At 40.4% G+C, this 27,141-nt stretch overlaps 1 protein-coding gene across 2 annotated transcripts in view; it reads left to right on the forward strand.

Moving 5' to 3' along the window:
* PRKG1 (protein kinase cGMP-dependent 1) overlaps positions 1-27,141 on the forward strand; it is a 526,334-nt gene that overhangs the window by 42,473 nt on the left and 456,720 nt on the right. For both annotated transcript variants that reach the window (XM_072869342.1, XM_072869341.1), the window contains exon 2: positions 23,061-23,227. In XM_072869342.1, the coding sequence (XP_072725443.1) occupies positions 23,061-23,227 (167 nt within the window). The remainder of the gene's footprint in view (positions 1-23,060; positions 23,228-27,141) is intronic.

A 27,141-nucleotide genomic window follows, 5' to 3' on the forward strand; every position in this document is an offset into this window, starting at 1 on the left:
ACATATTTGTTTTGTCATTTTCTGTCTGATTCTTGCTTTGATGAGTGATGGCAAGATTAAAGGTCACTGCAATTTCAGTTATTTTTAGTTCTGCTTAGTAGCAATAAGCAACACATACTTCTGTGAATTTCTGCTGCTTTCTGATATGAATTTCAGCAGTGTAGTGTAAATGCACTACATTTTAAAGCAAAGTAGTTCTGTTCAGAAACTATATTGAAATCTTTATGGTGGTTATATGCAAAACAAAAGTAGAACAGGATAGAACAGGAAAAAACAAAAGTATTTGCTACATTGGAGCCCAGAACAATTCAAATAATTAATTTCTCCTTCTCTCAACGTCTACAGAAAGTGGTTTGGTTGCAAGTGTGTATGTTGCTTGGATACGTACTGTGTATACTGACATCCTAAATGTCTGAAATTGTATTAAGGTCTTTTAGGAACAGTGGTAAAGCACCTACCTGGAAGGGTTTGTGTCATGGAGATAGCTACAGTGTACTTGTGAAACAGCAAGCACAGGACTCGCATTTTGCAATGTTCATGCAGTCACTGGTTTCCTTGGAAACTACTGCCTGAGCACATATAGCCAAACTTGAGCACTGGTGCCTGGTTTCAAAGTAGGAAATGAGCTCCCAGACTTTAAAATTGCAAACTAGAGTTGGGATATTTGGACTGTACTTGGTGCTTGTTTGTTAGGAGCAATCTTGAAGTAGGATATCAGTGAAAAAAAAGCCCCTCATCATACTGCAACACTTTTCCTGTCTAGAGCTGTGTTTCTTTTTCCAACATTCCCCTTTTTTATTTGGTTTGTGAGCATATTTGTTGGAGGTGTTTCCTGTTAAATACACAAACTGTGTCAGGAAAGCTGTGGACTGGCTCTGCGACGTAGACTTGAAGTGAATTCGAGAACTACCCAGCCAGGCCAGCTCATTTTGTTCACTTATTTAATATTCTGTCCTAGGTTCAAGAGAAATATATATAGAGAATTGTGTATGTGCACATATGTACTTATCCACACATACGGGAGTACTGCATTAACATAAATATACTACAACTTGTATTAGGATAGAAAACAATTAAGCATGAATATTGGTGGTGTATATGGATTTTTTTCCAGTATCAGCTGGGTTCTGGGAAAGTCGAAATGCTGTTGGCTTCACGGCTTAGCAGCCACAGAGTATCATTCAGATTCAGGAGCAATAGAGTAAATAACTGGTGACACGGATGTGATGAAAATCTAAAGCCATTGCTCCCTGTCCCCAGTGTAAGTGGATCCCTGGGATCTGTCAGTGCTTGTTACTATTTAAACTGCCTATTTAATGTCAATCGTGTGCAAAGATCCACCAGGTGAGGGGAATTAATTAGTGCTCTTGTAGTCCACAGGCTAAATGAGGAAAATAACTTTCTTGGCGGGTAACATTTTTGCTGAATAGAAGAAATCAGTTGCCATATGACTCAGGCAACAGCACATCAAGGCAATAGCCAAGCACTTAATGAAGGTGTAGATAAACCAAATGCGATGCAAATAAAGCCATTCAGCTATATGTTTATGCTTGCTGGAAACAATAGGGATCTTATAGCTACAGAAATGCTTTGAAAATCGTGACTGTTAAAAACCTGAGAAAGTCCTTTAGGTAAAATGGAAGATCACACATCCTCCTTTCTGAGTTGGAAATATATATGCAGTGGAGTTAGTGTCCACCTCTTTGCCTGGAAGTTTCAGTATTGCTTAAATTGGTCAAAGTCTATAACGGGTTACATGTGAGGTTTAAACGTAGCTAAAGTTGGTCACATAGAGGAGATATAAATCTTTTGGCAACTACTGTGTTTTGTCATTTGATGTATATATTTAATGCACAAAATAGAGAAATTATTTTGACACCTGGTAAATGGCACATGGTCTTCAGCAGGGTTGTTTGACGTAGCTGTCATCGAGACCACATCTGCGATAACAGCAGCTCACTTCTGCTGTCTTTGGCTAGGCAGCTGGATCCCAGGTCTGGAGGCTGCAGAGAGGTATGGAGTGAACAGCAAGGACTTGGTGAAGAGGCTGGAAGAGGCAAACGAGGCACTAGGGCTTCTTTTCTTTTTCTTCCTGCTTTAAGAAGTGAGGGAGGAAAAACTGAGTGTTCAAGCATTGTGAAAGAGGAGGCTACGGAGGGGAAAGGAAATTACACTTCCTTTCCAGTTTTCTGCAGTGACCTGCAGCTGGATATGAATCTGTAGGGTGGAATTGTACAATGTGGGAGTATTGCAATTAGCAGTTGCTGTGGGCTGAATTTGTTGCATCTGTTCCCTTCATCTCCACTGCCAGGTTCCCCCCGGGGTCCCCCATGTGTCTTCTCTGTTCCCTTTGCGGCACGTGCTCTGGCATTGTGTTCCTGGAGCCCTCTGCCTTCACGCCACCATCCTTTCTGCTCATGTGGCAGGGCAGACTGCTCTTCCCAGGAAAGGCCTCGCCATCCTCTTCTCCCTTCTCCTCTGAGCCCTCAGTTACTTCTCTGGGTCTCTTGTTCTGCTCCTCCTTCTTCTGCCCAACATTTTTCTCTCTTCCTCTGGGTGTTTGCTCTTCTCTTCCCCAAAGAGCTCTCTTCCCCAAAGAGCTCTTCCCCAAAGAGCTCATAACCCCAAAGCTCTTCCTTCTACAAAGCTGTCCCATCTGAATAGGGTCCAGACTTTACATCTCCCTAAAAACCTGCCTTATTTCCTCTATACATCAGGAGACAGAGGGCTTCCAGTGGCTGTAGCACAAGATACCATGGGAGGCTTGATTTTCCTGACAATCCAGCTTTTCTAGTGTGCCAGTTTGTACAAAATCAGTCGACTTGTGACTGATCAGATGTCATGTCCTGTGGGCCTCCTGTTATGGGCAAACAGCAGTTCTGTCACGTCGGGCTGTCGGCTGCCTGCACCTTGCTCGGCTCAGCCAAAAGACAGATAATACACATCCCCTGCCCTAAAGAACCGGCACCAAAAAGGACACAAAGCAAGAGAGCGTCTGGTGTCGGGGGCGTTTAGTGGTAATGGCTTTGAGTTGTATTGACAAAGCATCATGATGTGCGCTGTGCGATGGCTGAGTGTCATCCTGCAGTGACTTGATACATCTGTGCGCTGCTTGATGAAGTGCTGCTCCAGCTCCGGGAGGTTGCATTTTAGCGTTTATCATTACTTGTCCTTATTACAGTCCTGCCTATGGACCAAATAACAGCAACGCCTCACTGGTGGGGAGTGTACAGACAAAAGAGCGGGCTAAATCTCAGTTAGAAATGTGTAGGGGGGTGTATACCTTCATGCATAACTTGTGTCTGAGTGCTTGAGTAGTGCTATTTGTCTAAACTTGTTAGATATTTAAAAACTAGTTGAATCGGAGTATGTGTGTGTGTGTATATATAAAAATATATATATGATTTTTTGCCTTACACATCTTTGCACATTTAAATCCTGTTAACACAGCAATTGCACGAAGGGGAGAACACATCTCCTGCTCATCAAATACTGGATCGCTTTCTGTTTTCCCAGTAGAGGCCTAGCTCTGCAAGGCACAGGAGAGAAATGAAGTGTGGAGAGGTGATGGCTTTCCTCTATTAGCAGTATACCCAAACACAGATTTACTCAGATACCATGACAATGAGTATGTTGGGAGAGCTTAAGTAAGGCAGATACTCCGGTTTTACTTGATGTTATCTTGGTTCAGAGCATTGCTGAAAGGAAGACACAGCCTCTGAGTTGCCCCTTGAAGTTAGACTTGTTGCTGCGGGAAGATAACTGAAGTTTCACGACAATTCTGCTTGGAGAAGAGACACAGGTGGTGCAACTCTCTTATTTTGCTGCTTCTTAACTAACTCTGACAGGGTATCTCTGAGTCGCAGCTTGCCTTGGCAGGAAGAGCTCATGTGGCCTTTTTTTGGCAGTGGCACAGTGATCTGTTGCGAGGTGGATATTGTATTGCGGCCCAGCAGTCTTTCATTAGAGGAGTCCCAAGGGAACGCTAACTATCCATCTTATTTCCCTCCATTCATTTGCTAGATTTATTACTATGCCTGCAGGAGGGCACGCACCATCAAGGAGTGTTTTCTGCAGGCGTGGCAAGCCTGAATACCAGAGCACATTAGCCAGTAATTGCGAACGCAGGTATGTTATGTGTGCCACCACTATTTGTTAGGGATCAGGCACTGGGGAAAATGACATTGGCTCTGTATGGTGGCGGACCTGTCCTCTGCTTCTGGTGTGCAGAAAACAGCTGCTCTACCTTCTGCTTTGCAAGTGTTATTTTGTCATCGACCATTGTGGCAGGTACTTCAAGAGCATGTGTTGTCCATGACTAGGAACAAATTATCACATCCCTCTTAAATCTCCAACTTTTTTTTCCTTCACATGACCATTACCGTTATTTAGGTAGGCAAAGCAAGTCCAAAAGGGATATCATCAAGCAAATCTCAGCTTTTTGATTTTGTGCCATTACTCTTGCACAGACACAACAAGTAGGTTTTTAAAAATTTTTTTTATTTGAAAGCCAAAAAGAGCTCAAATAGGAAACCACTCGCCTGATATTTAGAGCATCACTTAGGATGAATAAACCTGGCTTAAGGCATTATCCCAGTATTTGCAAGTACAAATAGAAAAGCTTCCATAGAGAGTGAAGCTGCCCCATCAGCATAGTGAGGACAAACGCATGGGAGACCTGACTGAAATTGGGCAGAGCCAGGGACATGAGGCCCTGTCACTCAAATTTCACCTCTGGAGTTCAGTGGCGCTTTTCTCTTTCCTTGTTTCATCCAGAAATTCCATCCATGAGCTACAGAGGACTCTTTCAATTGCAAGTTTAATCAAAACGAACCTGTTCCCACTTGTTTTTTCAACTTTTTCCACTACAAAAGATTCTTGATGCCATCTGTGATGGGCAAATGTTATAAATTGGAGCCACATTATTTGATTAAGCTCACTGGATTTAGTGGCCACAAAAATTTTGGCTGCAGGGCCAGTACTGAAGAAGGCTACTGTTTAAATACAGCCAAACAATCTTCCAGAGCATTGTGGCAGATTATTAAATCAATGCAAAATTTATGTATATGTAGCAAACAAAATGTAAAGCTTCATGAACTTGCACCCTGTTTGCATGGTATAGGATCTGGAACTGTAAGTTAGGACAACCTGACTTACGCACTGAAGTAAAGCAGATGTCTTAACGATGGTCAAGACAACTATGTAAAATGTGGATGCTTGTGTAACGTACCAGGAAGGTAGGATCTTTACAGGTATTTGAAGTTTTAACGTATGTTGGAGGAGCCTTATGAAGCTTAGATGCTAGTTCCTCAATAGTGCCTGAAGTTTAAAAAAATTACATATTGTGCTTGCATAGTTGGAAGCCTTCAGCTCCATTACCTATTCTGATTTCATTGGTCAGCAGTTGAAATATTTTTTGACTCTTTTCATACGGAAGAAATGATATATCATGGGGAGATAATATTCCATGCTTTTTCCAAGCTTCTTAATGGAATTTTTATCAATTCAATTGAAGAATATGATGCACAAAAAAGCTAACTTGATGTCAGGTTGTTTGCTCTGTAGCTCCTTCAGAGTTGTCTTGGCTCTCCGTTTGACTTCCCAATACAAAATGGGAGATATGAGAGGGGCCATCACACCCTGAATCACAAGCGTCTGCAGCCTGACATCAAATCCCTCAGGTCACCAAGAGACAGGCAAGGCAGAACTGAAGGCTGCCAGGTCCTGAGTGTGGAGCCTGGACATCACCCATTGATGCTTCAGACCCATCAATGGGAGACGTGCAGTGCTATGCCTGTCTTGCTTACGTTGCTGTAGAGGTTTTCTTCCTTCCACCAGTGTCATCTGCTTGTTTTAAACCTTTCTTGTGCTCTGCACGTTTTTGGAAGACCTAGAAGTCTGTTTTTTTATCTATTTGTGTTGGCGATCCTGAAATTGCTCAGCCACAACCATTCAATGCCTTGATACCATTTTCTCTGGATTGCTTTGTAGACTCAAGTGCACTTTCCTGCAGTACATGCATTGAGAATAACAGACAGCTACCTCAGCAAATTAGCCTGAAAGCACTGGAGAAAAATTGTAAAATATGTGTTTTTTGAGTAAAAAGCTATCCTTTTGTTGCCCATGGCCTATGCTTTTTAAAAAGCATCTGTTGTGCAGGGAGGGATTCTGAGAAGTTTAATCAATTGTCTATTTGCGCACTCATCTGAAGAGGTAAATTAGATGCCGCATTGACAGAGATCTCTCTGTATGATAAAACTTCAGCAGGCAAGGTTTGATTTAAGTGATTATGGAAAAAAACCCTAAAAACCCATTCTATGTAGCCCTAAGCCTAATGTACAGTAATTTTCATCGCAAAAAAAGTTTTCCTCCACACCCTACGGGTGTCGAGGTACGCAATCCTATTTAAAAGCAAAAGAAAAAAAAAGACAAAAATACTCTGGAGAGTTATAATGCTTTTTAAACAAGAATCTCTCAGTGCCAAAACTTATTTTTGTTTAGTATCCAGAAAGGCTTTTCTTAGAAGCAGCCTCTGTTCTGAATGCAGTTGGTTCCTAAACCTGACTTTTACTGGCAGCTGGGTCTTGCTGAACTAATCAACCTGTGGCCAATCTGGAATAGCAGCCTCGCGATGTGTCCTCTTTGATTATTAGAGGCTTGGTTCACAGCCAGGCATAGCTGAGCAGGGCTCCTGCATGTAAGAGTAAGGTTAAGAGCTCATCCTTACTGCTGGTGCTTCAGCTGAAAACTTAATTTTTATGCCCAAGACTCAGGTGAGTGGTCATGGTCACTTAACGGCAGAGATTTGTTCTGGGGAACAAAAGCAAATTCCCCATCAGAGAATGTAATAAAATGGTGATGCTACAGCTGGTTCCTTACAGCCTCTAAATATAGACAAAATAGCATTGAGTAGAGAAAAAATGTTTGCTGAGTTAACTGCACTATATTTAGGTGCCAAATAAACAGATTTCTGCTTTTGACCCTCCCCCTCACACCCTCAAAACCGCTTTTTATACTGTCTGCAAATGTCTTGGCTGTTCAGGGCTTCTGTTCTTTGCAAAAAGAATAATTCTGGGTGGTAGGGAAATGACATCTGTCACAGCTGAAACAAAAAAAAAAAAAAAAGGCAAGCGCTTAGGCACACAGCCCCTAGGTCCAGACTTGTTCTCTCTCCTTGGTCCTTCGTTAGCACTACATCCATAGGCTGTTCTAGTTACAAAACAGTTAGTGCTTTAAAAAAATCCAAACCCTAAACCTCGCAAAACTATTCTCCATGACCAAGGCCTTATTGTCCTATATAAAAAGTATGAGCCAAAAAATAAGCATCCTTATATGATACATTTTACATTGTATTTTTATCTTGCAGCAGGCTCTTTTCCTGGCACTACTGTTGGTACTGATTGTGCGGTTAGCCCTTTATTCATGTATGCATATGTTTTATTTTTTTTATAAAGGAAGCAAATAGCGTAGTCCTCTTGCCAAAACAGATTAGGAGAGGGAGGCTGCAGGTCTGCAACAATCCTCTTCTGTGTTTGATGAGGAGGATTTCATGTGCCCGTATAAAGTGCTTCTTGCAACCTCAAGGGTGGCCAGAGTGCAGTATGAAGTTAATTTATTCCTTTATTTTTTTCCTTTTCAGACATACTTGTGCTGTTCTTATGTTTTTGCCTCCTAATTTACAAGAAGTTGGGCAGCGTGGGGCACCTGGTGTCATACATGAGAGGGAGAGAATTGTGGCCAGCACAAGCTTCAGTCTGCCCCCATCATTGCAGGCTTTGATCTATGTGGATTTAACCAGCATTTGTAGAGTCTTAATTTTTATATCCCACAGAATACGTTAACTATAATTCTTTCATAAGCATGAGCACCTTGTGATTAGAAATTAGGTTTCATTCCTAATTAAATAGCAAACTACAAGGCATAGTCTTTAACAAAACCAGGATGCTTAAAATTCCAGTGCTCTCATTTAAGGAGCATTGATTTTCACAGGCAGAGAAACTTTCCCCAAGTTTCCTCCTAAATTACAAAACTTAGCACAGATACAGGTTAATGACAGATTTATTTAAGATTTTCTTTTCCTACTAACCTGAGGGTGAATCACACAACAATCTTTAAAATTGGGTTTATTGCTATTAGAGATGTGCCAGGAGTGTGAAGAGCTGACAATTTTGAATAGTTAAAATTGAGGCTAGAAACTTTCTGTATGCTTCTTTTTCTAGTCTAAAAGCTACGTGGAGCCCAGCTTGATTCTTGGAAGGTATAGCTGGTCACTTGGGATTTCTGCTGCTTAACTTCCAGCTGGGTGTGCTGGGCGTATCTGTCCAAAAAAATGACATTAGAGCACCTGCAAGTAGTAATTCTGCCTGACACTTCTTTGTTCTCCTTGACCTCTCTTGCCTCTACAGACTTCTCTGAACTGCTTGGGGGAGAAATATGACAACTGTAAAACTGCAACTCGAGGAGATATCACTCGTGTTCTTTGATGTTGGCTCAATGGCACAGGACAGCCCTCCGCTCTCAGGCATTCACCAGACCTTAGAGGCTGTGGTAGGAGAATATCAAAGATGAAATGTCATCAGGAATTCAATTTCCTAACCAGGTTCAGTTAAGGAATTTCTTATGTATTGTGGTTTCAACAGAAGCCACAGTGTTTAACTGTAAATGCTGTAATTGAGGTTGGTTTAGATGGGATTCCTATGTTTGCTTGTTCATTTGCTGCCTTCCTCAGAGTCCTGGATGGGCTATTTGCAGTGCTAGCGTCTCCATAGGTACTATTAGCTGTGTAATTCAAGCTGTCTTATGCACAGGCCTCTCTGCATTTTACTGTGGCATAATCATCAGTATGATCATAAAACCTGTTTACTTTGAAATTGTTGTTCACTGGATAAAGATTAAAAAACGTTTACCTGGTTCTAACAAAACCAAGGAAGATTTGAACATTGTCAACTTCCTATATTGTTGAATCCTTTTCTGACCTCCTCAATAATTCATGTGAAAGTATCGATCATTGGGGCATCCTTCCATTACAGGAAGATGTCAGAGGTATGGCTGAAGCCTGTGATTTTGTTCCGGGGACCCAGGTTAAGCATGTTAAACCCTTTTTAACCCCCTTCTAGCCCCCAACCCCCTTTGCTGTTCTTGGCAGTTTATTTCCTTGCCCACAAGATAATGCAAAGCTTTCTCCTTGCTTGACAGCCAAGCAGGGTTTATAGCTGTGGCTTATCCAAAAAACCTGTAAAAATGTTATAGAGTGTTTAAAAAATAATAGTTGTTATAATTCAAGTGAAGAACAAACACTTGTATTCCTGTTCTCAGTGTACACAAAATTGCGTACATACCTTAAGTCAGATTGGAGGGGGAAAAACATTATTCTGAGAAATTTTTTTCCTCTCTCTGAAAGGGGCTGTCTAAATAAAATATTCTGTTTTAATAATACAGAGATGTTAGGGCTCCATAGACTGCATACAATTTACTTGACCTTTATAAATAGAACAGCATTCTATCTCTATTGCAACCCTCCCCCCCAAAAAGTAGCATGCAGATTTATTAACCACCCTATATAGGAATTGTTAGATTTTATTCCTTGAGCAGAAAGGCAAATTGTCCAAGTAGGATTTGGATAGAATAGCACTGTATATACCAGCTCTCTTGGACCGCTGCCAAAAAAATGCAGATACATATATATACACATAAAGCCGGCAGATGAAAACTGACTGTTGTATTCCTAATATCTCTTGCCTTGGATTTGAGCAAGAGTACTTGTATGAGTTACAGTATGGGAGGAAAGAAATGCTGTGATTTGTGGATCACCTTGTGAAGTTAATGCCACCAACTACTGAAATCATACGCTGTAGAGAAACAAAAACACGGGAAGCCAAATCTTAATGCTGCTTTTAGCATCCATTTAGGAACATTACGCCTAATAATTTAGAGCTTTTGTCCTAAGGGACACCAGGGTTAAAGATTATTAAATAGCTGGTAATTTTATCGTTCTAATAGAGGGGGAAAATTGACACAGACAAGCAAAACTGAATAGTTACTTTAGCTGGAAGAGGTGGATGCCTGTTGTCAGTGTTTCATAGTGGAGAAACTCAGCAGTTTTAATTTCTAGAGTGAGTCTGTCTCATAGGAACAGAGGTAAAATTAAAGTGCATTTCCAAAGATCTGTCTGTATATCATAGCTAGGTAAAACCATTTAGTTAGGTGAGCAGAGGTATTTCATTTAAGATAGGTGAATCTTGCATGACCCAGGGGGTGACCCACACATTGTGTGCATAATGGTAAATAAACTGAAGTCCATTGAAAATAAAGGATGTTTCGAACTTTCTGTAAAGGCAGATGCAAAAGTGCAGGTCTCTAGACAAACAACAAAGTACATAGAGATTGGCTGCTGTTTCTTGGTATCTTAGCTCTGGCCGCTGTTGCTGTTTGCTAGCCAAGAGGAGATAATAGGCTGAATTTAGATTTAAAAAAATAATACTGAAAGTTCTGCTATTTGCTCACTGACTTCAAAGGTTTTTATGTTTTTATGCCATAAACTCACTAAAGGGAGGTGTTTTTTCAGGGGTTTCAGTGCCAGTTACTTTCATTGCTCATTGCTTTAACACACGCTTGGGCTGATCTTTCTAATCATGTTCTGCTTGTGAATATGTGGTGTATTGGCATATATGCAAAGAGCTTGTATCTGCTTTTGACTTTGAAGCACAGAACTGTCTGAGCATCTTTAAAATGCACTTAAATGTCTTTCAAGAAACACTGTTTAGGTCTGCCGGGGTTAAACTGGATCTGAAATTGTTTCAGCTTACTCCACTAGTTCCTGTTTTCTATACGAAAATAACTTGGCTCCTTGGCATGCACATTTTCTCCATCTCTTGTTAGCTCTGTGTATTCCTTCATGTAAATATTTCCTAAACGCAGCCTGCGGAGCATGGAACAAACTCAAAATGTGGAAGAGTTGTAGCGGTGCTTTTCAGAAAGTGAACAAAAATGCATTCCTAGTCCTGGAAAATATTTGGGACAGAGGAAACGAACTGTTTCCCTAGAGAGTCACATGTGCCATATCAGAAAGACCCCTGTTTCCGTCTCATTTTGATACACTGATTTACTGTTCTGCTTCTTTGTGTGCGGTTTTTTTCCACCCTTTTCCACCAAATCTGATGCAACCCCCTCTGCTACTTTCTTCTTCCTTTCCTATTCTGCCACGTTAAACCCTCAGGGTCCTGGCTCCTTTGCAGCCCCATTTTCAAGCAGGCTGTGTCCTCCTTCAGGCCTTTGCCTGCTGGCCTGGGGCTCAGGTTTCTGCACCTCTCCTGTTGCAGGCTGCAGTTTCTGCTTGCTTTGGCTGCTGTTTGCTTGTGGGACTGCCCGGTGGAAGTGGGGAAATAGTGAGAGGCAGGAACTTGCCGGGGGAGCAGGAGGGGACAAACTATTTGGGAAGATGCAGAAGTGGAGGAGCCTGATGGAGGATCTGAGCGGTGGAAGGAAAGAGAAAAGGAAATGATGGTGCAATGCACTGGGAATTTCAGGTAAGGTACTTGGACAAAAAAGGAAGATGATCTGGAGTTGTAATGGGAGCAAGCATTTCTGAGTTTGAAGGTAGCGTGGGAAGGTGATGAGACATAAAGGTGGTGGGAAATTGGAGAGTGAGTAGAGGATAGTAATGCAAGGAAAAGAAAGTAATCATAAAGTACATTAGGCATGTGAGCAAACCATCTCATATGATGCAGATAAAGGTAACTTAATTCTGTGCCCTCTTCTGTCTTATCTTTTCTGTCACATTTCTCAGCCTTGAGACCTTTTTCTTCTCTCCTGTGCCCCTGTTTAGAGCCTTCCTATGAACAAATGGTTTTCTATTAAGGACCTGGGCAGCAGACTGGCACCACTTTTTATTATAAATTGTGGGGACCAGGGGCATTGATAACTGCACATAGCTATAGCATATGTTGTAATAGGTGCTCTTAAATTGGTACACAGCAAACAGTTTGATCTGCCACATGTCACACATTAAAAATAATTTGGGAGAAACGTATATGACTAGGTTGTTAGCACTCTTGCAGCAATGAAGTATGGGATAATGATGGTCAAGTGGTGTCTTCATTTGGATTTCACCTGATGCAACAAATCCTAGGTCCAGGGCATCGTTTGTATTGTGGGGTTGGTTTTCCAGGCCCTACCACAGGAGGGTGTGTAAGGTGACCATCCCAGAGGCTTGAGGATTAAAGATACAATCCTTCCTAAAGCTTTTGAAGCTGTCTTGCGTTGCTCTCAGTGGGATTTGACTAATCGTGATCTTTTCTCTAACATGTGATTCCTTGTGCTTTCAAATTCTCATTGCTGTATGCATTCATGGATTTACCTACTGGCAAATCTGTATGTGTCTGTCTCCTTTCCTGTTATGCTTGTATAATCCCATCCCATACCATGTGCACCCATCATCTTTGCATTTGTAGTGGTTGAAAGGTAGTTCCCCCCCATCCCCTGATGTGACAGTGACAAGCTGCAGGTACCTTTCATGCACCCTGTCTCTGAGAATGGAGCCTTGTTTGCTGTCTGCAGAGCCCTTCCTGTGATGGCAAATATGTATGCTTCCCTTCAGTCATGTCTCAACAGAATGAATCTTGAGTATCCCTGTCTTATTAAAGGAATGGCTTTCTTGGCTTGCTGAAGGAGGTAGAATAGCAATCTTGCTATGTTGTGCTAATGCATGTTGCTGTCTATCCTCAAGAAAAAAGCAGTGCTCTTGTTTCTCATTCAAATGGTCCTGTTTGTAAAGAGTAGAGCTTTCCCTTGAGATATCAACATCTCCCATGCTGGGATTATGGCTTGCTAGGCTGTAACACTGGTAGGTTACACCTGCTCATAGGGGCAGACTGCCTTACTGAGTGATCTCCAAAAACTTGCTCAGCAGGATCATTTCCCCGGTGAGCATGCCATTCCTCTGCTTTACCTGGGCAGGATGCGTTTGTGTTGCTGCATCCTTCTTTTACCTTTGTATGTCCATTCCCGTTAGCGTTCCCTGAAGACAAGTGATGCCATAAAATGTGAGGTTACTAGTGTGCTGCTTGTGCAAAAATATCCTCCCATTTGCAAGAAATACAACATTTCCCCTTCAGTATCCTTTCAGGCTGAAACCCCTGGAAACGTTCAACTCCTCTGGAGGACAGTTATTTTGATCAAAGAAGGACCATTTCCTAAAGTCCTTAAAAGCTCTTCAACTTTTCCTTGCCTTCCATCTGAATTTGGTGCCCTTCTTCTGATGTCATATTTGTCACTGTTATTCTTCAAAACAATTCTTTTAAGTTCTTTCTGACTTCTGTTTATACATGGCTGGATGGAGCAGAATAGGTTGCAGGTATTCCTAGAGTTTGTCTCGTATAGTTCATGGGAATTAGGGAAATTTCTCTGAACCTCCAGGACACCTTCTCTTGCCTTCTGCCTGCTTTGTACCTGGGCATCCTCGCTGTGGCCGTCAGACTGCAGTCCCACTCTGCAGCGCCCCTCTGTGAGGACAACATCTGCGTCCTGCTTCAGAGTTTCTGTACCTTTTTTTGGTTAGAGCCAAAGGCAGCATTACAAGCCTGGGATTCTTAGTACACTTCCTAAAACAAGATTAGCAAGAGCATGTCTGAGCAAAAAAGCATCTTACATGAGGCAGTTGCTGTCAGGGTATTCTTCAAAGCTAAGCGGGATAGCGACAGTCAATACTCATGCAAAGGAAATAAGAATTAGAAGATAATATTTTGAATGTGACAATCTCTCCCCAATCTGACTTTGAAGGGAAAGAAACTGTCAGTGGTACTGCCCTGCTACAAGCCCCAGCCCTCCATGCTTTTCCACAGACACCTTATGAGCTTCCTGCTGCTTTTCTTTCTCTGTTTAAACATTTTCAAGTTGTTTAGAGTTCATATTGTCTGCCAAAAGGTGCTTGCTTGGCTGTAATCTGGTTTATTAGCAGACCAGACAGAGCCTGCATGATGGTGCTCCCACAACTCCACTCAGGATTGCTGTATCCCGAAGTGACCCTTCTGTAAGTAGGTACATTGGCAGTGCTTGCCTTTAAATCCCTGCGGGCTGCTCCTTGGCTCTCGGCAGGGGGGTGTATGTTATTTAGATAATCCCTTACATCTTTCAAATATTTATGTCTCAAAGCATGGCTGCTAACGTCAGTCTTTTTACTGACTCGTAAAGCAGGAAGTACTTCTCCCTAAAATCCCTAAGAATATTTATTGAAAGACTAAGGCTCCAAGCGCTTGTCTGCATTCTGCTGTCATACACCTATGGCATTTAAGCTGGGGACTTCTCCAGGCGGCAGAAAAGCAAAAGAGCTGAAGCAACTTTCCTAGTGACAGTAACATCCGTCAGAAGTGTTAGGTGAATCACAGTAAGTGACTTTAAATCTCTGTCACTTTTTTTTCCCCATACATCACATTTTCTGTGAAACCCCATCCTAAACTTACACTGGATGAAGCTATATATTTACACTGTTGTGACAACATTCACTTGATGTTCTTATGCCAAGGAGGAGCAAAGTGCTTTTGCAGAGCACATTCATTTTGCCTGGACAACAGCACATTTAGAAAAGCTTGCGACGTGTTAGTAGCCTCTAACCCAAGAGATGAGAATGAGCTGTCTCTACTCAGAGGATCTCTAATTGGATTTCTGCATCTATTTAAATTAGGTTATCATCCACTTGGCAGATTTCCTGCTTGTTCCAACAGGGTGAAGGCCATCTCCATAATGGCTATCAGTAGCTTTCTTCTCCAGGGCATCTGAATGCAGTTCTGTCCACATGTTCATTTATCACTGTGAAGCCACACAGACCTCAAAATATGCTAATAAACTTGGGGGAACTGTTTTAGTTGCCATTTACCTAGAATCCTTATACCTGCCTCCAGTCAGAGTTCACTGTGTGGAGCTGCCAAGACTGGAAGCTTTTGTGGATAATTGTTTGATTGATGGAGAAAATCTTACCTTTAAAGTAGGTGGTTCTTTTCAAGATGCATTGTTGTGACCTTCAAGATGTGTTGTCTGGATCTCCGCGACTCAATCTTGCGAACTGAACTCCTCCTGGAGGAGCTTGGATTGTTTCTGGATCCCTTGGTGTTGCAACATATGGGTACATACATTTTCTCTGCTATTTTTGGTGGTGCAAAAAGTCTCCAGCTCAGTTGCGCTGGATGTCAGCACCAAAACTGTGAGATACATTGGGACAACACCCTTCAAAAGACCACTTTTTTTTGTCCAGGCATCTCTGAGAGACACCCCATTCCTCCTTCACCATGACCTTGCTACATGTTTTCACCTATAATTACCTGCCCAAAGCTTATACTGTTTGCTTCAGGTAATCAAGTAGCCACTCGATCCTCTTTGGAGGTATCGGTAGTGGTTTCTCAAAATGAAGCTCATGTGGGAGTTCCCTGGAGGTGTCAGATATTTCAGAAGTAGGCAAATTGTGTTGGCAAGAGCTGACTTTTTTTTTTACTGAGCGTGCCAACATTTCCAGTATCTAAACCTGCGTTTTTGTAGGATGCAAAATACTAGCCTAGAAAAGGGTGGTAAATTAAGATCTGTGGGGTGAGACATGTTAAAATGCAAGAGTTAACCAACTCTTGCCTACAGTATTTTTGTACTAACAATTTTCAGCATAGATGAAAGGAGATTTTACCATTTTTTTCTTAAATCATTTTGCTTTTTAAATGTCGAATGCCAAAATGATATAATGAACAGCAGTGTAAATGAAATGCATGTTTTACTGATATATTTAGAAATCCTAAGCAGAGCTGTCTGATCGACACATTCTCTACAGAGCAACTCGATTCTGCAACTGTAAGTTATATTTAAGTAGAAGAAAAATGAAATTGGGGGGGTTATTTTCCTTTTTTACAGGTTTAGATCAGGGCACAGTTACTTTCCTTGTTGCTTATCTCTTCAGTCAAAGTGTCAGTTTAAAAAAATTTTAGTGTACTCCTCTGAAGAACATATTCTTCCATCCCGCTATGCAATAACAGTCTTGGCTGAAGATGCTTAAGATCCTGCTCAGAAATTTCCTCTTGCGACTTGAAGACACGCTGTGGGTTGCATGTTGTGGGAAAGGCAAGCACTCTCAAGAAAATCCACAAGCCTTCATGTTATTCAGTCCCGGACTTGAATCCTACTCTTATTTCCAGTTAATGAGACAAGAATAGCTCTCTGGAGTTATATTTAAAATTCCCTTTAAGAAACATTCAAAGCAGTCTTTATCCATAGCCAAAGCAAACAGCTAATGTAGAGTTATCAGCTATTAATGGCATTATAGTGCAAAGAAGACCCAGATTTTACTGAAAGGTCTGGACTTTTCTGTACTGTTCTGCTCCTAGTAGTAAGTTGTAGAAGAAAATCCATTTGTTCACTTACAGGCTTTAGTATTTAAAGACGTTATCCAGTATTACGCACTTCAGAAAGCCACAGTTCCTATTGCATTGCTGTCATGCAAAAGGTATATACTGCCCTACGCTGCGGATGTTTGTTACTGTCTTTAATGCAAAACCTCTTGGGGCAGTCGGGGAGGCCCCTTCACCTTTCCGTGATTGACTTGGCACAAATAATTTTTCTGACAACATAAACACTTTAGTTCCAAAACAAACTTTCCTGAGGGCTATGGACTTCCAGTTGGTGGTTGAGGGATAACTACAATACATAATGCAGCCTGTTGAGAAGGGATGAGTGCAAGGAAGAGATTTCAGCTGTTGTCTCTTGTTGACAGTCATTTTGGTGTCACTGAAGGCTTTATGATTTTCGTCTGTTATTTTTGAACCTCTGTATGTTTGGCCAGGCTACAGTAAACCGAGCCAAGAAGATAAAGTATGCAGATAAATACATGTATGGGGTCACATATGGTGGATTGAATAATTTTATAGTAAGCAATAGCAGTTGTTTAGTAAGGCTTCTGTATCTATATATTTACTACTTTTTAGAAGGTGGAGGCTTTTCTATGCTGAAGGGAGCATCTCCATGAGAACTTTTAAAACATCATATCCAAATTACTTATCTTGGCCATTCTTTATGTTGCTGTCCTCAGTGATTAAACATACACCCTTCTGTCAGAGGTTTTCTTTAATTTTGTTGGTTAAAGAGGAAAAAAGGTTCATAATTGGTAACTCCAGTGTTTTGGTGTTAACTAGACTGAGAACTGAAATGGTGAGGTCCTATTCCAGACCAGCATGTGAGTATACATTCTAGTCTTATATACTCTTTTAAGTATACCCGGGCTTAAGAACATGGTTAAAAGCTCTGTGAGCGTGGGCTTTGAGTGAAGAGTTTCCCCAAACCTGCTAGAAACTTGTGGCCTTTGCTTTTTGTGTTACTTGGAATGGATGCCCCTGTATGGAATGGAGGTATGTCTAGGTATAACTTAAAAAAAGTCTTTTTAACACTTTTTACAGTGTATTCATATCCCACTGAATAGTTTCTGGAAATCTGGAGCAGGCATAATACTTGGCCGTGTTTTCTCTTTTTAAAGAAGTATTTTTTTTTTCCATAGCCACATTTTGTAGAAGTAAACACTTTTAAACATTCACAGTGTGGATTTTAAACAGATGGTGGTTGTAGGGACTGCCTGGACTCTTGTATCGCTCATTATATTCTGGGTCAGAGGCCACAGATTTTTTTTTCCATGTTTCTTATCTACTAAAATAATCTTAATTCCTTGTGGAGGTATATGGATATGGAAGCTCCCATAAAAGGAGTGCTTGGGCGTGAATTTCTACAAATATGCTTGATAGGTTTAGTTGGTGGAGAGTCATAAAGGATGTACATGGGTATTTAATTTGGATTTTTACGGCAATGATGAAACAGCACGAAAAAGATGCTACTGGTTGTGGTAGCTTTGAGCAAGGTTTATGATACCAGTAAATAAGGAGTTCTCATCTCCCAGGGAGCTGCACTTCTACTGCTTTAAACTTCAGCCCTGGCAGTGAACACTGTCTCTCTGCTTGGTCAAATTCCTGTAGATGTTTCCCTCCTAAATACGGGGCTTTAGGTCATTAGTAGTAGTTGGCAGACTTTTGATGGGGGAGACTAGAAAAAATACTCCTTCCCCTGCCATTAGTATTGGCATAAAAGTTCATATTGAAAAGTTTTATTTAAAGTTTGGAGAGAGGAACAGCTAAAGAAAAGGGGTCCTGTGTATTTTTTGCTTCTTCTTCTCGACTATTAATACAAAATGAACTTTTTCTTTCCCTTTTTTTGAGACATCTTCCAGCCTGTCTGCCTAGTACATTGCTTTTCATTTTTCTTGCTTTGCTCCAGCCTAATAGTTTAAAATGGTTTTGGTACATAGCTGTGGTGGTATACTTGTGAACACCATAAAATTCAGATCTGCTTCCAACTGTTCTGTGTCAGTGTTGTCTAAATCAAACTCTTAATTTCTTTTATTCTTCTTGATCCACCTCTATTTAATCATCTCCTGCCAGCAGTAGATTACCTGGAGAATGATACCTATGTAGCTACCGCAGCTCCCTTTGAACCTCAGGTTCCTGCAAACTCCATTGCAAACTGATGCTGTATCAGCATGGTATGTGTCAAGGAGGCCTTCGCATTTCTGTAAGCATGCCTAGATGTATATCGGATAGTAGTCCCAGTAGTCTTTCCATCTGCACTTAAATTCTTCCCTTCCTTAAACTCTGCAAGCGGCTTTGCCGATGTTGAAATAAGACCTTTTGGGACGAAGATTAACTTTTTGTTCTAATATTTATCGTATGTGCCAGAAGGTACAAACTTAGCATAGAGAACGTGTTTTTTTGCTATGGGTGAAGAGCCTGAGATGACTATTCATTCTGCTCTTTGTAAAACGTAAATTACTGTCAGGATAACAACAGGCTGTAATACAGGGTTTGGTATTTTACTATGTACATTGCAACCTATTGTAGCATTAACTTTGCTTCTTATCTAGGACTGCATAACATCTCAGGTTGTTTTTTCACATCTGCTACAAACCAAAATTTTTATCTTCTGCCTTCATGCTTGATGAGTAGCCAGCAGATATTAGCAGCAGGGTTTTGAGCAAAATGCTCGGCCAAATTCTGCATTTTATGGCCACTGCAATAAGGCAAACCTTTAATACAAGCCTTTTGCAGCACAGCTGAAACACTGGTTCTGTGCAGAGCCCCTGCCTGCTGAGACAGAAACACATTTGAAATTTTTTTCCGGGCATTTTGCTGCTCCCGAGCTGTCATGCTGGCTGTTGGGGGCATTGGTGGCTGGCTCTGATCTGGCTGGAGGACCGGAGCAGCCCCCAGTACAGGATTAGGAGGTGTGTGAATTAACGCACGTTTATATGCTTTGTTCTGAGAGGCATTTGCAACCAGGCATACAGGTTTTTATGTATTAAGTATATTTTTAGCAAACTTGTTAAGGTGCTTTTTGCATGACTTTGCCATGACTTTGCAAATTAGAATGCAATTAGCTTGTTCCTACTGTTGCCTTATTAATTACTGTGATGGACTTAAACTGATTTGGGAAAGGATGTATTGGAGAGGATTGTGCCTTTTTTTTTTTTTTTTTAAACTGTTCATCAAGCCTCCATCGCATTTGGTCATTAATCTTTCAGAAAAATAGTGATGGCTTAGTGCCAGGTGCCTACCTCTGGAGAGTAAAGGTGACGACAACTGCTTTATACTCTGAATAACCCTCTGCATTAGGAGCCATTCATTTCAGCGCTAAGTAAATATTCATGAAAATGCCCTCTTCTTAAAACAGGGTCATTTGGAAATAGTCCTGTTCCCTTACAAATATTGTAGTTGATTGTGTTTGCAGATTGTTTCTATTAGAAAATTGAATCAGAAAATACAGAATAAATACTATTTGAAAATAAGGGTAATGAAACAGCTGTGTCTTGTTTAAACCACTTACTTGCAATAGCAGGACTGTGTTTTTGACCATTTTAAATACCTTTTTTGTATTACTAGGTAGATTTGTGTATTCACACACCTGGGATAGATGCTGTTTCAAAATACTAATGATGATGATTAAGGAATGGTGTGGTTTAGAAATGCATTTGTTATGGAATAATTGTGAACTATGAATTAATTTACATGCTTTGAGTTTCATTTCATATAAAAATAAATATAAAAGAAAAGAATTATTTACCTGAAATTGCACCTGTGAATTATATTGAAAGAAAACTGCGTAATAAAATAATGTAAAAGTTGCTGAAGGCCTGGCATGTGCAAGTATGTGAGAATGGTAATCTACATTGCATGAATAATTTTTTTGAATTATTAGAGTGATGAATATTCTCTTGCAGGGAACAATAGAGTAACTCTTATTGTAGCTATGACAATGTAGCTTACAAACTGTGAAGCGTGGTATAGTCTGATGCGAATACACTCATAAATATGCAGTTTGGGTTGCAAGGTGCTTGTTCCTACAGCCAGCACTGTTTATGGACAGCTGGAGGTGCTTTTTGTATTTGAAGTCTCATTTTAACTAATTATCCTTAAATAATAATATCTATTTTGGTTACATTCAAGCGTGACCGAGTTATTATCCAGACCATTCTATGGAGATATTTAATTTTAAGATGCTTAGATGTGGCAGAGATGAAGCTGCGTTATTGATGTCCCAGCTGGCATGTTTTTCCTCTTAATGGCTGTATTTTGTATTGTTGTCAAAAGGGTTTGAATTACTTGGTGGGCATCTGAGCTTTAATTTCTCTGATATTTCTATGTTGAAGGGCAGAGGCTGTGAATCAGTTGATTCAGATGTACTCTTAGCCTAATAACACTATTAAGCTCATAAATTCCCCAAGTTTGTTCATGTTGTGTATGTTTTGCTGCTTCTCCCCGAAATAGACTTCTAATGGATTTTTCCTAGCCCCTGTGCTGCTCCTTCGCTGTCATTTAGACCAAGTTTCCCAGATCCTTTTCAAATCCTTCGCTGTGCTCGATTCTGACAAGTAAAGCATTGTTTTTTGCTGAGGGCCTCTAAATTAACAGGGGAGGTCTGACTTGAGCCATGTCTGAATTCCCTCTGGTCTCTTGTGGGTATTCTTACAAACACTCCGCTTGAAAGGCTGCCTTTATTTTATCAAGGAGAAAGCCTCATTTTGAGCCTTGGAATGAAACAAATGGCTGAAATGGTAATGCTAGTTGATATGACTAATGTGAAAGCTTTTATTATGCTTTCTTCTTCGGCAGGCAGTTTGAGTAATGCTAATAATTACTGCCTTTGTTAGGAGGATTTGGGGGACTTCTGGAGGTGGCTAAGACCAAAAGAGCAGTAGTGAGTCAAGGCATAGCATCAAAAGCATAGTCTCGCTCTAGCACAGGAGGAGGGAATGAGGAAAACAGGTTATCTGTCATCTGGTCAACTTTACAAATTACCAGCTTCTTGCATTACTGAAAGCAAGAAGCAACACAGATGTAGGTTTTTCTGGTGGTTTTTATTTGCATGCACAGGAATTGGAGTGACAGTATGTGAAGTCAAATTAAATTTCTCAAGAGTAAAAGGGTTTTGTAGCAGTCCGAGTCCGTGTCATCTTGCAGACAATACTTGAAAAGTCTGGTCTGCTTCCATCCTGCACTTCAGCTGGGTCACTAGTGAAGAACTCTGTTGTAAAGTAGCATGTTTTGTTGAAATAACCTCAAATCTATCAAAAGCATAAAAAGCACCTTAAATGTTAACGAATTGAATCTGTGCTGCATATAACCTTGAGGTATATTTTAAAAGGACTATAGCACAGGCATAATACCTCCAAGGCCGTCTGGCTGGTTTTGGTGTTCTGAAGTCCCAATTTGTCTCTTTTTCAAGAAGACATGATCCATTACTCTATCTTTCTTTGAAAACCTTGTTTCATATTAATATTTCAAAAAGATAAACTCTTTTGAATGCATAGGCTCTGCAGGTAGCTGTCATCTGCCTGGGCTATGTTCATATTAGCGAATAGTTCAGCCCACAGAGGTGGAGCTGCAGAGTGAGAAATGAAGGGCCGAGGACCTGATGTCCAGCCTGTAGGTGTTTTAGGGTCTTTAGTTTTGGTCTAGATTTTGCATTCTCAGTTGTTCATTTGCACAAGTTGCTTTAGGAGTTTTTTGCAAACTGTCATGACATAGTGGTTAACACTGCATTAGCAGACGGATGAAGCTGAACTTGACAGTCTGAAGGGAAGATTGGAGGGTTCACCTGAGTGTGACTCACTGTGTAGTGAGTGCTTTAGCTGTAGAAATGGAAAGAGTCTCAGGAAAATCAGGAAAAACATGTCAGTGGTTTTGTTGCACATTTTCTGTCATAACATGACACTGGCAGAGGCACTTCTAGAGATAGCAGGTTGTATTACATACCCATTTGGGTAGTCTCCCAGAGAATGCGTGAACTTCGAGTTCTGAAATCTGTATCTTTGGAAACAACTCCTTCCTTACTCAGCTTTGCAAAGTGGCTACTAAGAACTCCAGACTTCCAATCTGATCTCATGCCAAACCAAAACTGCACGTATAATTCTATGCATGCTAATATAACTTCAGAATTTTCCATTTAGTCATCAAAGAAATGAATTAATGGTGGTGTTATTCCTGTAACAGTGGTGCCTCCTCTCATGTGAATGTAATGGCCTTTGCTATTTGATTAATACTCAAAGAGTCAGTGCAGTATCGCGCTTTTGTGTGTTCCAGTTTGTATAACTTAATAGAAAATATAATAAACTAAGTGATAAATCCTTCAACTTCTTGTTTGTATTTCCTTTCAGTTTTGTATATGGAAGATATTTCAAGTAGCTGTGTTATTCTTTGGTGTTATTATAGATGTGAATCTTGTAGCTAAAAGAGCATCTTGCAATCACATGAAATCTATTTTTATTTCAATACTTGATGTATCTGAAACTTATTTACAAAAAATAATTACAAGTTAACAATTCTGTAATTTTTTTTACTTCTCTGCAGATGGACTTTATCAGACTTTTAGGGAAAATATTGGAATTTTTTTCCAAGGAAATACTCATTGCAGCACTGTGCAGTTGTGCTAAAGTTCAAATGCTATTAATGAGCTCAGCTGATGGACACATGGATAAATCTTGTCTTTTTTTGCCGCAGGTCCAAGGAGCTAATAAAGGAAGCGATCCTTGACAATGACTTCATGAAGAATCTGGAGCTGTCTCAGATCCAGGAGATTGTGGATTGTATGTATCCCGTGGAGTATGGCAAAGACAGCTGCATCATCAAGGAAGGAGATGTGGGTTCCCTGGTGTACGTCATGGAAGGTACAGTTTAAAAAGCTAGTATTTATTTCCTTTTTTCAACACATACAGAGATGAAAACTTTATTTCATGGGAAAAATTGTTTCAAAGAAAGAGGTTAAAGACGTTGTCTGAATATGGTTGTTGAAAAATTGTGTGGACTGCTTTTGCCTGGTAAATTTCCAACTAGATTTGTGTGCCTCCCTGTATAAAGAAAGAGGGTGAAAGCTGTTAACCTTGCACTGAGATCCATTGGAATAAACCTCCACTAAATATAGTTCTTTGGCTTTGAGGCAATACCAATGGTTTGCTATATAAATTAGGGACCTAACAGAAAGAATGGTGTTATGGAAATGGGAAATGACTGTAAAACAAGGAGAATATGGCCATGGCTCACTACCTTATAGGGCATTGTGAGGACAAGCTTATAAATGTTGATAAAGCACATGGGGTTCTCTGCAGAAGCAATGCATTGTATAATAGAAAATGGTATTTTTCTGTCCTGTGCACAAAATAAGTGTAGCATCTGCAGTTTAGCACATCTGATTTATCACCGTATGTGTTGTGGCAGGGTTTTGTTTTCTAGGTGGAACATGAAAGCAGTGGATATTCAGTTGTTCTTGGGAGCTGTCAGGTTTCTGAAAATCTTTTAGCAGGATAGGCATTGCCAGTGCTCTGCTTCTCCAAAATGTCAGCTATTTGCATTTGTATCTTATTCTTTCCAAGTTCTCTAACTCTTCACGTGTCAAATTGGGCATATTTTATGTATGTGGGTTTTTTTTAAAGGAAGTGCATGTTCATCTGTAGGAGTTATTAAGCTTGATCAAACCTCATGTCCATCTAGTACAGCATTCCTCTTCTGAGAGTGCCTCATGATGAGCACTGAGGCAAATGTCACTGTTTTAATTTGGATAATGCAACAAGCAAATTCTCAGTTTGATTTGGTACAATGCAAATGGATAGATGCTTATAAAATTCTTCTTGCTCCTTACCAGAGCCATCTGGTAGACTCGCAAGCATTTTGGCCAGGTAACCCCTAAGGGGAATGGAGGTTTCTTGCTTGCCCGTATCTTTTGAGCAAATATAGGAAAACTACAGGTTATATATAAGTTGTGTGTACAGACGTGTACATGCACAACTTTAATTTCTTCAATTTTCTTTTAAACAAAAATATTTTCAAGGCAGTAAGCCATCCTTTAAACACGGTTTCCTGCCAAACTCTTAATGCTGTATAGTTGCAAATGCTGTTCACTAGTTTCCCAAAACAGCTTTAATGTTCTATCCTTTTAAGGTTAAGTCCTTTCTCAAGGCACAGGTTTAATTCCTTCAGCTTTTAATATTTTTACATTTCACACATTTAAATGGTATTTTGCATTATGAAGTAGTTAGTGGGGGATGCCAAAGCAAATTGTATGTTTCCACCCCCAGCATTACATGGAAAGATTGAGGTTTTTCAATCCTCCATGAATACAGAGACTACTTTGATGAGGTGGAGCATCTGTTCTACCACTAATAAAAAACTGCTTTAAAATAATAGTCGAATAGTATTTTTTTTTTCACAGTAAAATGTGGAGGTTTTTCACTGCACAGCTTTGTGCTTGCTTCCCAAAACACCACCACATCAGAGGCACGCTCACAGTATTTTTGCTGCACGGCTGGTTTTGATGTTGTGTTCAATGTTGTCCCTTGAAAAACCCCATAACAACAGGACACTGTCAAAATCAGCATATACTTATCTCCTGCTCAGCCTCTTCATATTCTTTGGAGAGGATTTTGGGGGGACTTATGGGCAGAACTGTTTCCACCATGGTTTGGAGTATTGAACACAGCTTGGTACTCAGATGACCCTTTATTAGGTACATATGATGATGATGTACTATTACTGTCACTCCCTTGAATTTACCAGATGTTTCTAATTATTGGTCCAAAATCTATCCCTCAATTCTTGATTCTTGTCTTCTAAAACAAATGTGTGTCAAAGACAATGTTTGCATCTTTTGGGCACTTTAGCTTATCCTTGCTCTTCTGGCAGCCCTCTATGTATGAGGACATGACTTGGCTCTCCCCCAGTCTTTGGTTGGTCTTGTAACTTAATTTAAGATTATTTAGATAGCTCCATAAATATGCATCATGCTTTACAAACAAAATTATGAAGAGTTTATAGTCTATGTTTAGACATAATGCAATGAGTGATGATGAAGTAATGGAAATGGAAGAAGACGTTATCAAATGGGTTGGATTATAGTTATGAGAGCAGGCTCACTAGCTCATTTTGGCTTATCATTCTGTGTCCTCTCAGTTATTAACACCCACCACCAGCCCCCAACTATAAACTTTATTCTCTACAAAACTCTACTGGAGAAACCCATATTTATGAGTATTGATGAGAGGTATTTTATTTTCTCAAAAATCAAATAAATGCTGCAAGTGTTTCTTCCATTAATTCATCTTTCTTTCCTTACTTGGGCTTGTAGCCGTGATTAATATGAATAAAAATTACTTATGTAGAGCATTTGATAACCAATACTCCTATGCTTGTTTATAATTTATGATTCAGCGTTTAGATAGAGCCTCTTACCAGAAGTCTGAGTTATATATTGGTGATGTTTCCTTAGACTAATTTTAAATAATAATTTAAGTAAGATGGATTTGAAAACTTCCATCATTTTCACTGTTACTTTCTGCGTTCTCATTTATCATAGTGAAGCAGTAACAGTGTCTGTTCTAATTTTCCCCTCTAGACACGAGGACTCTACTAGTCTTGGTGAGACCTTTATAATTATGATCCTTGAGTATTTTGGTTCTTTACCATGAATGTTAAAATACGTATGTACATGACACTTGCTGAGCTCGGTGAATCTTCAAAGGCTGGATAATGATGAGCGTTGACCTCCAAACTCTTTCTTCTTCACTACTGCTTTATGATGCTTTCTGAAGGTAATTCCAGGCTTGCTACGTTCCTTGGGTGGGAATGGCCATAGCTTTGTACCTCAGCAAAGAGTCAGGAAAAGGCTTGATTCCAGTTTTCCATGTTCTTTTTGGTTCTAGCAGAAACGTAATTTCCTGGTGTCCAATACTGGGTTTACACGTGCAGTCATTTTTATTCGTGCATTTGCCCAACCCTACCCACACTAGCAGGCTTGACTCTTTCCCCTCCAGTCATGTGCTCCCATGCATGCGATGACTGAGTAAAAACTTTGTATTCTATGACCTGTTATTCCATGTCTTGCATCAGATTTCCTGCCCTCCTTGTATTTCTTTTTATTATCAGGAGCCAGAGCAGCGCTTGTATGAACTGATTGGACTGTAGAGATGAGAAGTCGGTTAATACAGTGAAGTTTGAGAAATGACTGAGGTTATTGAGAACACAAGAAGAAAATCTTTCATATATTTAATTATTCAACCTATTATGTGTCAAACTGCAAAGCTGGGCAGGGAGAAGTGAAACACAGTACAAGAAAATGGGAGGAAACTGGAAATCATGATTTAGATGTGGAGAAGAGGAAACTGAGAGAAACGTTCTTGGAGTAGAAATAGTGAGGTGCTATCAGAGGGAAATCAGAATGAGGTGGTGTGTTCAAAAGGAAGATGTTCTCTCTATCTGCAGCATGCTGGATAGAGGCAGCTGTTGAGTTTGAGAGGTAAGAGTGTGCCTCTTGCATGTGCCATGCTTCAGCTGGATTGGAATCAATCCCAACAGGAGGGAAATACCCACCAGATTGAGGAGCTCTCAATCTAAACACCTTCTGACCTGAACACGCACTGATGTGGGAGCTCACTTTGCAGGGTGTTTGTAGCTTTTAAATTGCACAAGGCTAAGGGAGATGTGCGGTTAGTCTCATCCTCTAAACCCAGTAACTGCTAATATGCTCAATGTCCTCTAAAATAGGAGACTGCCCCAGTTCTGGTAGACTTCCCTCTCGCCATGCATCTGGAGT

This window comes from Ciconia boyciana, chromosome 8 (assembly GCF_034638445.1).
Source record: "Ciconia boyciana chromosome 8, ASM3463844v1, whole genome shotgun sequence".
Taxonomy (NCBI): domain Eukaryota; kingdom Metazoa; phylum Chordata; class Aves; order Ciconiiformes; family Ciconiidae; genus Ciconia; species Ciconia boyciana.